The sequence below is a fragment of the Pogoniulus pusillus genome, chromosome Z (genome assembly GCF_015220805.1).
Source record: "Pogoniulus pusillus isolate bPogPus1 chromosome Z, bPogPus1.pri, whole genome shotgun sequence".
Classification (NCBI taxonomy): domain Eukaryota; kingdom Metazoa; phylum Chordata; class Aves; order Piciformes; family Lybiidae; genus Pogoniulus; species Pogoniulus pusillus.
Window position 1 is genome coordinate 91,117,668 of NC_087309.1, and position 13,756 is coordinate 91,131,423.

Here is a 13,756-nt window from a genome sequence, read left to right on the forward strand (position 1 = left end):
ATATTTCCTAGCATCCAGCCTGAACCTCCCCTGGCACAGCTTGAAACTGTTTCCTCTATGTCATGGAGGCAAGGAATTAATGTGTCCAGGTCAGGAAATATAGAAGATATAATTATTTTATTTTCCTAGAACCGCACCCCCAAAACTATACATAAAATCTGTTTGGTTTATTAGCAGACTCAGTTCGATCAGGAATATCTTCAAAAAAATGATATTATAGATAAATTTAGATATTTAGGAAGTCAGGAAATGGAAAAGGCTAAGCTATAAACACAGTTTTACCCCACTATCGATCAGGCTGAGTAGAAGATGAAGGGAAAAGCTTACTCATGGGACCCATGCCAGAGAAGTCTGAGATGAGTCACAGAGCCACCAAACTCAGAAATGTCTTGAGCACTTCTTCCTGAGTGGGATGGTCATGGGATGATGCTGCCCTCACAATGGCAGGCAAGAGCCAAAACCTGCTGAAGTCCCCCCAGTCTCCAGAAGGCAGCCAGGAAGTTGGCCACTGATAGGGTCTGAGAGGGGAAGGTCCATCAGTGACTCTCAGAGGACTCCAGACTTCACAAGCCTGGTGGTTTGCACACAAGGGTGCAGAAATGGGGTGAGCTGTCCAAAAGCAGGGACGGTCCAGGCACGGCAGGAGCCTATCCAGCCAGGCACTCTGTTAAGGCAGAAGCTCTTTCAAGATGGGAACTATCAGATAGTTGGGTGGGAACCCTTGCTTTATTTATCCCTTTTCTAGACAAAGTGTCCATTTACTGTTTATACTGGGCACAAAAACACAGTCAATCACCAGCACAATTTCAGCATGGGTATCTACATGAGTCAGCCCACATTCAGCAAAAGGACATTTTGCTGCCCTCCTTCAAGCCTGCAGGGCAGGGGAGGGGAAGGAGGTTTTCATGCCTTTCTTCTCCCATGGAGTGAGAGGGAGAAGAGAGGAATTTGGAGTATCCAGGACACTCTAGTCCTGTCACTTGTCATCAAGGAGAAGTCCTCTCCTTGCTCTAACCTCCTTTCAGGTAGTTGTACAGAGTGATGAAGTCTCCCCTCAGCCTTCTCTTCTCCAGGCTGAACAACCCCAGCTCCCTCAGATGCTCTTCATCAGCCTTGTGCACCAGGCCCTTCACAAGCCTCACTGCCCTTCTCTGAACATACTCCAGAACCTCAGTGTCCTTGCAGTGAGAGGCCCAGAAGCAATATCACTACTCAATGTGTGGCCTTACCAGTGCTAAGTACAGTGTGGTGATCATCTCCCAGTTCCTGCTGTGTTTCTAATACAAGCCATAATGTCATTGGCTTTCTTGGCCACCTGGACATACTGCTGGCTCATAGTTAATTGACTATCAACCAATATCAGTCCTGATCCCTCTCTGAGTTGCAGCTTTCTTTCCCAAGTCTGTAGCTTACCATGGAGTTGTTGTGACCCAGATGACATAGCCATTACCTTATGTGACATTCTTTGCCAAGGACACACAGGTGCCAAGTATGTTTCATAGACCTGTACTTCTGTATTAGCTATGTGACTGTAAATGACAAAATATTATAGTTAATACTCAGCCATTTATGTGCCTGTCTTTATACTATGAGAATAGGCTAACACTAACACTGATAGAAGTTTTCTCAATGCAGGGATGACTTAGTGGGGTGAGTTGATGGTTAGTGTTGTGCTGAGAGGGAGGGAGCTTTGTGCCTACAGAAATGGACCTGCAATCCTTGTTTTACAATTGGGATTAACTGACCATGCAGAATGCCTTGTGCCTGGAAAATATCCAAACATTACTTTCTGGAAGTGGAGGAAATCCAGGAGGAACAGTGCAAAATTAAACTATGAATAATTGATAGTCATAAGATGCCAAAACCTGCCCACCCAGCTATCAGTATCTTCTTCAGAGTGTACACAGAAAAAAAAATTACTTACTGGAGTCTGGATACTTTACCCTCGAGATCTACCAATCTATAATTTATGGAATGTAAAAAGGGATACAGAGGACTGAAAGCAAGAAGATAGTCACAAAGAACTTAACTTCTTGTGATTTTGTGCTTTTGAGGAACTTAACAAGAAAAACATACATGATTTCTGACAATAGCACATAAAACCAAGCTGGTATAGAGCAGTGATTCATGATCAGTCTGTTACAGTCAACATGCAAACTCATGGCAATGCATCTGTCACATGTATTCACCAAAAGCAACCTTCTAAGTATAGCTAAAAATTATATTTACAAGATGTATAATTGCATAATCAAAGTTCCAATAACAAAGCAGATATGTATGAATAAATCTTTGGTCTCCTTTGTGATCATTTTACAATTCTGAGAAGAAAGAGAAAACAATGGAGTAAGAAGGCATCCCAAGAAATATTCTGTTCTCTAGAAAATAAAGCATATTGGCCATTTACTTCAGAACCCCTCCCTTTGGTCTCCATCTTTCTCTCTGAGTTCCCTGGCTTCTTTGCCTGTAGGCTGTGCTGTTAGCTGAAGATCTGACTCAAATTAAAATCAGTTAAGATGTAGTGTCTCTTCTTAAAAGCAGCCCTTCTCTCCTCATTAGTTTACCTGGCAGAAGAATATGGAGGCAAAGAAAGTCTGCTTTGGCAGGCAAGCATTTGTCCAGCTGCTAGCTGTAGGAGTGATTAATCTCCTTTACCAAATACATTAATGCTTTGTAAAAAATACTTGCTATATCCCCTGCATTATCTTCAAGTAAGCTGAGGAAATCTGAGCCAGCTGTCTACAGGCTATTAAGGAGTTGTGTATACTCTGATTAAAATTATGCTTAGGGTGGCCTTGCTTCCCTGGGATGTTGCAGCATATTATTTGAAAGAGCTAGCTCCTCAACGGAGACCTCACACAGGCTGGAAGCAAAGCAGGAGAATACTGGCAGCCTGAGTCGGTCCAGACAGCCACCCAAAGATTCAGCCTCATCAGAGAGTTGCCATACATTTCAGGAAGACCTAGTCCATCTTGATTTTGCTGCTCATGACTGTAAAGGTGTAACACAGAAAACTGAAGAGGTGTGTATGTGCTGCAATGTTGTGTGTAGATGCAGCAAGTCCACTGTGCTCCACAAATGTGATAACCATCCCACATGCATTGTAGAGATATTGGGATAAAGGATTGTGCCATCATCCTGTATATTTGATGGATATTAATACAGATATAATAGTTGCTGAGAAGAAGGGCTACTGATATGTGGATATGTGATTTTGCAGTGTCTTTTCAATTATTTTTTTCCAAATTAGTTGGATATTTTTATCTATGGCCAAAAGGCAAGGGAAGGAAGGGTCTATCCTCCCTCTGTATCAAGCATTTCCCTTCCCTCCTCTGGAAACAGGGCATTTTTATTCTGCTACCTCAGAAGCTTTGCCCAAGGAGGTTTGCCCAGTTGGAGGCAAACTTCAAGGGCACATAGGGCTACAAACCCTGGGGTGGTTGCAAGATCCAGTGATGCTTGAGGTGGGAACATCAGAGTTTGAGTGCATAACTGCACATTTTTAGTCACACACACAGGAACAATGAATACTGTCTGAGTGATGGAGCAGCCTACTCAACTTTCCTCAAGTTGTATCCGACAAGATACTTGGTCAGAGAGTAACTCCTCTGTATTGCTGCAGAGAAAAAGTACCCTGAGACTGCTGAGCCTTACTGCCTGCTCTGCAATGCAGCAAAACAAATTTCCTGAAATGGTCTTGTCTTTACATACAAGTAAAAGAGAATACCAGAAATAAAGCCCAATTAGGGTATCTAGTAAATAAGTAAAATACTAAAATACTACAGTAAAAATACTGTCTCTGTTGTCACATTGCAGCCCCAGTGCTGCTTTAGCTTTCTGTCATTCCTTTCACAAAGCTAAAAAACAATTTGAAAACAGAGTCCACTTTCGATTTTGTTCTTTCTGTGCTTGGACTTGACTTCGGTTGCTTTATACACAGTTAATGTTCGCTATTACTTCTTCATTCAATTTTCATCTTACTGACAAATATCTTGTCATCTACAGCACCAGAGATACTACGGGGATGTGCCTATGGCCCTGAGGTGGACATGTGGTCTCTGGGGATTATCACCTACATCCTGTAAGTGCAGGTGGTGCTGTAAAGTGCTTAATTTGTGAGAATCTGCATGTTTTTATAACATTATGAGCTGTGATGTTGGAAAGCACCAGATCCTGAACTTTAATTATGATTTTCCTGGTCTTGTTTAAGCAAGTAAAATCCTAGAGTAGTGTGATTATAAGCACAGAGATGATACGTTTTATAAATTTAACTCTGCTTCCTGCACAGCAGCAAAGTCTACATGGAATCATGCTATTAATGTGAACAAATAGCAGCAAATTTACTGAAAGTAAAAATACAAATATAGGAGTCTCGGAAAGTGTAGTGTGATTATTTTTCTTATTCACAGAAACAGTAAGATATACCATGACCCTACACAACTTCTCAGTTGGAGATGGGGCAAGGAGAAGCTTCACGCATCCTGTCATTGTTCCCAAATGCAGATGCCCCCTCTCAGTCAGCCACAGATGCTGCTACAGCTTTGGCTGGAGCATCAGTGTTGTTGTCTCACAACATCTCAGCCAAAAGGACAGGAACAGCCAGGAGGACTGTGTGGACTCTGAGACTGTAAATCATTCCAATGGGTTAAATAATTAATGTTGAAATGTTCTACTTTTTACAAGACAACCAGGAACACTGTTGACAGAGGGCTGTGAGTGATGCTGGATATATATAATTTTTTTAACAGTTGCAACTATAGACCAAAATTTTCAAACAGTTGTATCTAAAGGTAGGCAAATTTGTCTGTATTTTATTATGGCTACTCCTAATTCAATTGGTAATTCGATGTAATTGTTTTATTTTATTGATAGATTCTGTCAAAATAAAATTATTGAGAAGGGAAAATTATTATCCGATACATTGACACTTCTCTCTGTGGGAGAAAAAATAACTTCATTTATTCCCCTGGCAACAATAATGCTCAGCTGACTTGTATAGTTGTATATGATATTAGCAGGATGACTTCTACAGGAAGAAAATGGGGTTTTGCACATACATATTAAAGATATGGGGGATTTTATACATCTGGACCATTTTCATTCCCCTACTAGGACTCATCAACTGTGTCCATAAAATACAATGTGTAATAATATGATTACTTCCTTTATGCCCTTTTCAAATAAAGAATTATGTTTTCTGGGGTTTTACTAAAAATACTTCTAAGGATGATCCTAGAGGTCTTTCCCAGCCTGGTTCATTCTGTGATATATAGACACTCTGATACCAGAGTGATACCAGAAAACATCTTTTGTTCTGTACAAGCTTCAGATAAGGCATAGCTCTTTTTTTGGGTGCCTGTGAAAAACAAGCAACAACATTCCTGTTTGTCATTTTGTTATTTGCTCCTCTTAAAATGAGAATCTTTGCCTCAAGGTGTGCTAGTTAAGCCTAGCTGATATATTTTAGTGAGAGGAATTAGATTATAGGCTGTGAAAAGGAAACAATGGTGATGTGTACTTCACTCATAGGCTTGCTGAGACATATAAAAACAAGAACATAGATAACAGAGTTGCTCTCTGGCTTTGGCTGCCTCCCTTCTCTCTCTAACCTGCTGTCTGTGTAACTCATTCATCTGCTTCCTACCCCCACCTCATGCCTATTCTCCAAACACACCTTGAATGTCAGGCAAAGTCTGGGATAAGGTAGAGGGGTGGAAAGGAGGTGGAAGGGTGGTTGGGAGCCCCTCCTTTGGACTCTATTTTCTGGGAGGGGTGTTGTGTTTCTGTATTACTTTTTAACTTGTATATTTCTGCATATAGCTGTTTATATTGAAAATATTTGCTTTTATATTGTGCTAAGCTGTAAATATAAAGCTTCATTCTAATTTCCAGCTCGTCTGAGTCTAGTCAGCATGTGTGCTGGTTTGAAGCAGGGTAGAATGTTTTGGTGAGAAAAAGTAGATTATAGGCTGTGAAAGGAAAACAATAGTGATGTCAACTCCCCTCACAGTCTCACTGAGATGTATGGGAACAAGAAAGAAAAACATTAGATAACACTTTTGCCATTTTCCTCAATGTGCTTCTGGCTTCGGACTGAGATACAGCTCCCTAACCTCACCTTCCACTAACTTTGCTTCTTAACCTCTTGGCTGAACCTCTATTCTTCCTTAGGACTGGGGTAAGGTTGAGAGGGGCAGGGGGAAGGTACAGGGGTGGTTGAGAGCCCCTCCTGGGGACTCAGGTTTCTGGGAGGGGAGTTGTGTTTCTGTACTGCTTTTACCTTGTATATTTCTGTATACAACTGTATATACTGTGAATATCTGCTTGTATATTGTGCTAGCTGTAAATAAATAGCTTCATTTATATTCCCAGAGCCCGACTGAGTCTAGCTAGGTGCTTCTAAAGTGTGTGAGGGGGGGCGGGGAACACCCAAACCACCTCATATTTTTATTTTGGCACCTAACGTGGGGCAAATTCATTTGAGTGACTGTTAATTAACTCTGGGAATCAGAGTGAAGCTAATAAAGCATCTATTTTACTTGGTGGGGGCTATTGTGTGGCCTATTTTCTGTTTTCTTGCATTCAATTGGATCAAAGCTCAAGTTGTTTATTACTTTCTTAATGTAGCTTATACGAAGGCTAAAGCTAAAGTCACAACCATTTTCTGGTCCTGGGGTGATCATATTCTTGGGTATGCTGGTTTTAATGTCACTGAAAATCTTACCAGCAACGTTACAGGGGTTTTTGCCAATAATTTTACAAGCAATCAAAACACTGCCTTATCTAGAGCACTGATGAGGGTGATTCAACCCAGAACTGAGATGCCAGACCCTTGTAAAGACTTTTACTCAAAGCAGATGGTGGCAGGTCTGGTGTGTGTCAATTTATGACCTGTTGTTTCGATTTTCATATTGATTCTGGCATTATGTGTAACAAATTCGAATGCAGTGCCTTTAAAAACTAGGAAAGTCTCTGTCTCAAAGCCAAATGGGACAGTGTCTCAACAACAATTTCCTTCCCAGCAAAATTCAGGGGCACAGCCAGGGACAGTCAGCATTACACCTCCCTCTTCAGATTCTGAGAAAACTGCCAATGATCCTAACAACAATGATAACAAACCAGGATTGGCAGGCATCCCAGGAGCACAGGCAAATAATGCCACTAATAATAATACTAATAACACCATCTCAGCCAGTTTGAATCCCCAATCATCAGACCAGAAAGCTGTTAATTCTAAGGCAGATCTGAACTCACAGACCTCAGGCCAGACCCCCAATGATTGAAACCCTCTGGTAGACACGTCAAAGTCTGTTGCTGCATAGGCCGTGCTGGCACCTGCTAAGGCAAAAGCCAAGACAGAGTTTTTGACAAAGTGTGATTCAAAGGAAGATGTAAGAGAGGGGACCTCTGGTGAGCAAGAGGAGGAAGAGGAGGTATTTAGTCTTTGGGACCTAGCAAACATGCTGAGATCCCAGTACTCAAATGAGAAGAGCTCTATGAGGTTGGCTGACAAGAAAGAGGATGGTTCTGATGAGTTTAAGAGTGCTAAGAGGAAGGTTCTGTTTCTAGGCCAGGGACAACCAGAACAGCAAGGGGAAGAGGAGGAGGATGACATCCAGGGTTCCAGCGATCCTCTCAGAGAGGTCAGGGAAGTTAGGAAGGAATACTCAAGGGAATCAGGTGAACCAATCCTGAGCTGGCTAGTGAGATGCCGTAGCATTGGTGCTAATGCCCTGCAGGTAGGAGACAAGTCTGCCAAGCAGTTGGGACCACTCACTAAGGAGAGTGGAGAGGGCAAATACCTAGCAAGTCCTCTTGGTAGGGTTAGCTTGTGGACACGCCTTCTGTTGGCTGTGGCTATGAGATATCCTTCCCAAGATGATCTGCCATGGGCTGCCAAGAAGTGGAACACCCTTGAGCAGGGAATTAAGCTTCTGAAGGAGTTTGCTGTGAAGGAAGTGCTTTATGGAGATCATGGCACACATGAGCCTGATGACATTCCTCTTGGAACAGGTCTCATGAAGAAGCTTTTTAAGCTTGCTCCTTCATCCTATGCTAAGATCTTGGCTAGCAAGTTTCTATCAAGGAGTGATAATGGAAGGTCTTTCACTGTTGGTGAATTCACTGACCAGCTCAGGCAGATAGAGGACAGCTTGTCACATTTTGCCATAAACTGTGCCATAAATACTCTGGGTACAGAGATAAAGGATGGCACCAAAGATAGCATTAAGGATAGCATTGAGAATGGCATTAGGAACAGCATGAAAGAACTGAAGGAGGATCTCATAAACATTTCCAATCTGGTAAAGGATACCATTCCTGCATCATCTGAATGGGTGCATGTTTCTGCCATCAGGAACAGATGCCCACCTCCTGCAAGGCAATTCCAGCCCAGGAGGAGACAAATTCCACCTAGACATCAACAATCTCATGCGTCACTGTGGATAATTCTGCATGACAAGTACGGTGAGAACATGAACAAGTGGGATGGTAAACCATCTTCAGTTCTTTCAAAGAGAGTCAGGGAACTGCAGAGTGGCAGAAACAGAGGCAACAATGACAGAAAAGTAGCTGTCACTTCTTCAGCTAACCAGAGCAACTGCAATTATTCCAACAATTGCAATTTCCCTCACAACAACACCAATCATTATGTACACCCCACAAGCCATGTTCAGCATTAGGGGTGCCCTGCCTCCAGCCAGCAGGAGGAAAGGGATAGTGGAGAAAACCGAATCTATTAGAATGCATTCATGAGGTGTCCTGGCAGTTCAAAAGTTTGGAAATACAGGGCTTTAGTTGACACAGGTGCTCAGTGTGCTTTATTGCCATCCAATTGCAAAGGGACAGAGTCCATATCTGTTTTTGGAATCACTGGTGGATCTCAAGAGTTAACTAAGATACAGGCTGAGATCAGTTTAACGGGTAAAGAGTGGAAGAAACATACTATTGTAACTGGTCCTGATGCACCTTGCATTCTGGGAATTGACTTTTTGAGACAAGGTTGTTTCAAAGATCCTAAGGGTCACAAATGGGCTTTTGGAATAGCATCTGTAGAGACTGAGGATGATAAATTGAAATTGCCCATTAGACCTGAACTTGCAGATGAATCTGCATTTGTGGGACATCATGATATAGAGGATCTGGAAGTGCCAATTGCTACTCAAACTGTTCATCATAGACAGTACAGAACTAACCGTGACTCTTTGTTGCCCATTCATCAGCTGATTGGTCAACTGGAGAGTCAGGTTGTCATCGAGAAAGCTCATTCACCTTTCAACAGTACCATCTGGCCTGTGCACAAGCCTAATGGCAACTGGAGACTGACAGTTGATTTTTCATGCCCTCAACGAGGTGACGCCACTCATGAGCACAGCTGTGTCGGACATGCTGGAACTCCAGTATGAGCTGGAATCGAAGGAGGCTAAATGGTATGCTACCACCGACATTGCTAATGCTTTCTTCTCTCTTCCCATAGCAAAGGAGTGCAGGCCTCAGTTTGCATTCACCTGGAGAGGAATCCAGTACCAGTACAACTGTTTGCCTCAGGGGTGGAAACACAGCTCAACCATCTGTCACTCAGTCATCCACAATGCACTGGAGAAAGGTAAAGCTCCAGAGCACATCCAATTCATCGACGACATCATTGTGTGGGGCCAAACTGCTGAGGAAGTCTTCGAGAAAGGTAACAAAATCATTGACATTCTGTTGCAAGGAGGTTTTGCCATTAAGAGAGACAAGGTCAAAGGACCTGCCAGAGAAATTCAGTTTCTGGGAGTGCGGTGGCAGGATGGTCGCTGTCACATTCCACAGGATGTGATCAACAAAGTCTCTACCATGGCAGTACCCACCAATAAGAAGGACACTCTATCTTTCTTGGGTGCAGTGGGATTTTGGAGACTACACATTCCTGGTTTCAGTCAGATTGTCAAACCTCTTCATGATGTGACTTGTAAGAGAAATAATTCCGGTTTGGGACCTGAGCTACAAGCAGCCTTTGATGAAATCAAGCGAGAAGCAGTCCATGCGGTGGGCTTGGGACCTGTTTGATCTGGTCCGGACAGTAAGAACATTCTGTACACGGCTGCCAGTGACAATGGTCCAACTTGGAGCCATTGGCAGAGAGCTCCAAACGAAACACGTGGTCGTCCTCTTGGTTTCTGGGGATGTGCGTACAGAGGTTCAGAGAAAAATTACATCGCAACAGAGAAAGATATTCTAGCAGCTTATGAAGGAGTGAAAGCAGCTTCTGAAGTGATTGGAACTGAGTCACAATTGCTTTTAGCTCCTAGACTGCCAGTTCTATACTGGATGTTCAAAGGCAAAGGTTCAGTACTGATCATGTCACAGATGCAACTTGAGATGAAAGCTGTCCAACTTGCTCTTGATGTGGCTGAACGTGAAAATTGGCCTATTCTTTACCTCTACACCGACTCATGGATGGTAGCCAATGTTCTATGGGGTTGGCTAAAGGACTAGAAAAAGAATGGCTGGCAGAGGAAAGGAAAGCCTGTTTGGTGTGCTGATCTATGGCAAGACATTGATGCAAGGCTGGAGAGAATTCCAGTGAAGGTGCGGCACGTAGATGCACACATGCCTAAGAATAGAGCCACTGAGGAAAACCAACATAACCAGCAGGCAGACCAAACTGCTAAGATTTCTCAAGTTGATTCCAACTCTGATCTTGACCTTGTTTGGAAACACCGAGGTGAACTGTGCCTAGCTAGGTGAGCCCATGATTCATCTGGACATCAAGGCAGAGATGCAACATATCGTTGGGCATGTGATAGGTCAATTGACTTGTCCATGGATGCTATCATCCAAGTCATCGATGACTATGACATTTGTGTTGCTATTAAGCAGGCTAAGCAAATTAAGCCCTTACGGTATGGTGAGTGGTGGTCAAAGTACAAGTGTGGAGAAGTCTGGCAGATTGACTACATCACTTTACCTCGATCTCCTTCTGGCAAGCAGTATGTGCTAACGATGCTAGAGGCCAGCATCAGATGGCTGGAAACCTATCCAGTTCCACATGCTGCTGCACGTAATACCATTCTTGGCTTGGAAAGACAAATCATGTGGAGACATGGAACTCCAGAGAGAATCGAGTCAGACAATGGCACTCATTTCAAGAACAATCTTGTGAAAAACTGGGCCAAAGAGCATGGTATTGAATGGATCTATCACATACCCTACAATGCACCAGACTCAGGGAAGATTGTAGGCTACAATGGTCTGCTGAAAACCACCCTAAAAGCCATGGGGGGTGGATCTCTGTAAAACTGGGACAAACATTTATCACAAGCTACCTGGTTGGTAAATAGGAGAGGTTCAGTAAACAGAGCAGGACCTGCACAATCAGATTTGGTCCAAACAGTAGACGGTGATAAAGTTCCTGCTGTACATGAAAAGAATCTGTTAGGGTAAACTGTTTGGGTATTTTGTCCTTCGGGCGAAGGGAAACCTGTCCGAGGGGGCGTATCTGCTGAAGGTCCTGGTCATGCCTACTGGGTAATGCAGGAGAATGGTGAAATCCAGTGTATTCCACAGAGAAATCTAACCTTAGCTGAGAGAGTTTAAATTCAGAGTGTATAATACAAGCTGTTAGGAGTTTTCTGTTCTAGGTACCATCAGTGTCCAACAATGAAAGAATCTATGAGAGAATCTACAGTACATGAGCACAAACCCAACGTCACCTGGGAGTCCCTGTTCTCGTCTCATCTGTGAGGAGACAAACTGTTCTGAGCTTTTGAACCACCTACATCTGAAATAGCTTGAATGAAGTGTGAACTGAATGTGTAATATTCATTAGTGTAAATATTGGTTTAGATTACATCTGATAGATCTCAGCAAAATTCTGAGTAAAGTAGACGGGGTGGATTGTGCTAGTTTGAAGCAGGGTAGAATGTTTTGGTGAGAAAAAGTAGATTATAGGCTGTGAAAGGAAAACAATAGTGATGTCAACTCCCCTCACAGTCTCACTGAGTTGTATGGGAACAAGAAAGAAAATATTAGATAACACTTTTGCCATTTTCCTCACTCTGCTTCTGGCTTCGGACTGAGATACAGATCCCTAACCTCACCTTCCACTAACTTTGCTTCTTAACCTCTTGGCTGAACCTCTATTCTTTCTCAGGATTGGGGTAAGGTTGAGAGGTGCAGGGGGAAGGTGCAGGGGTGGTTGAGAGCCCCTCCTGGGGACTCAGGTTTCTGGGAGGGGAGTTGTGTTTCTGTATTGCTTTTACCTTGTATATTTCTGTATACAACTGTATATACTGTGAATATCTGCTTGCATATTGTGCTAGCTGTAAATAAATAGCTTCATTTATATTCCCAGAGTCTGACTGAGTCTAGCTTGGTGCTTCTAAAGTGTGTGTGTGGGGGGTACACCCAAACCACCTCAGCATGATTTTGTAAGAGTAGGAGAGTGGGTAATACCCAAACCATTACACAAGGTCTCATTCAAGGGTATAGATGACCACATCTCATATATTATCTGTTAGATAATCATTTCTCATCAGATCTACTAGTACTTGTGTGGCAAAGAGAGACAGGAAATTTGCCAGCAGGGTTGTCCCTGAGGTTGGATGTGTGCCTTTTGCTGTGCCTTTATAAAGATATCTAGGCTAAGCCACATGCTTGACTAGCTTTTCAACAATCGAGGGATGTTGAAGAAACCTGATTAGCTTGCCATGGGAAATGTGGTCAGGGCCCCACAGATCAATGTGATCAAGACGATGCCACATCGACTCCAGACGATTCAATGTGAATTATGCCAGAGACATTTATTGATTGTTTCGGCTCTCAGTATATACCCTCAGGGCACAAAGCACATGCCTACACATTAGCATAATTAGTCAAGGGCAACCCACTCCATCAGCACAGACCATGCCTTGTTTTCCTAATTAATGAGGTGTCCATTATCTATTCCTTCTCACATGAGTTAGCCAACAGTTGGTGGGAACCAAGGTCAGCATCTGCCTGTTATTATCCTTCTTCACTTTGTATTCCCCCAGGGGGACAGGTGTTGTACTCAAACCTAAGAGTCTTCCTTAAGGATTACTTGCTTTCACGTCTAGACAGTTTCCAAGTGAGAACACCCAGCAAATTTCTATGTCAATATATGGAGACATCCAGGAAGTGCTCCCAAGGCATGCTAAATCTTTGCACTGGTGTAAACACAAGTGTTTGAGCTCCTGCACTGAGTAGGACACCTCTAGTACAGATAGCCCTCTTCAGAGTCCTTCTGTTTCTCTTGAAATCTGATTTGACCTACAGGAAGAAGATGAGTAAAAAAGGTGCTAAGTCAAATCCACTTGGACATCTCTTCCACTTAGCTTTAATTATATTTCAAATTTAAAACTCCGTTAAGAATAAAGCTTTGTCAGATCAACATTTCTGATTGTCTCAATCTGCTTTTGCAGAAGGGATGTTTCTTTTATGGATTCCCCAAATGAAACCAAAAAGGAATGAAGTAGTTGGTTTGGGAAAAACACTTAAGTTTGTTTTGCTTATATATGCAGAAGGAAAAGTTAGAAATATAGAAAAGAAGGAAGAAGTAAGCAAGGGGTAGTAAAGCAAAAAGATAATTACCACCTTGGATCCAGATGATATCTCACTGATCTTGAAGGTCTTGATCAGTGGGGAAGCTTCAAACTCTCCCCGTTGCCTCTGGGGATTTATACTTTTTTTCATTCCCATAGATAGTCATACTGTCCCATTCAGTTGAACACATTTGACTGGTGTCAGCACTGGTCCCGTA

At 42.7% G+C, this 13,756-nt stretch overlaps 1 protein-coding gene across 1 annotated transcript in view; it reads left to right on the forward strand.

Annotated features, from left to right (window-relative positions):
• Nucleotides 1-13,756, forward strand: part of CAMK4 (calcium/calmodulin dependent protein kinase IV) — a 202,829-nt gene that overhangs the window by 177,034 nt on the left and 12,039 nt on the right. The window contains exon 9 of the mRNA XM_064140726.1: nucleotides 4,003-4,078. Coding sequence (XP_063996796.1) covers nucleotides 4,003-4,078 — 76 coding nt within the window. The remainder of the gene's footprint in view (nucleotides 1-4,002; nucleotides 4,079-13,756) is intronic.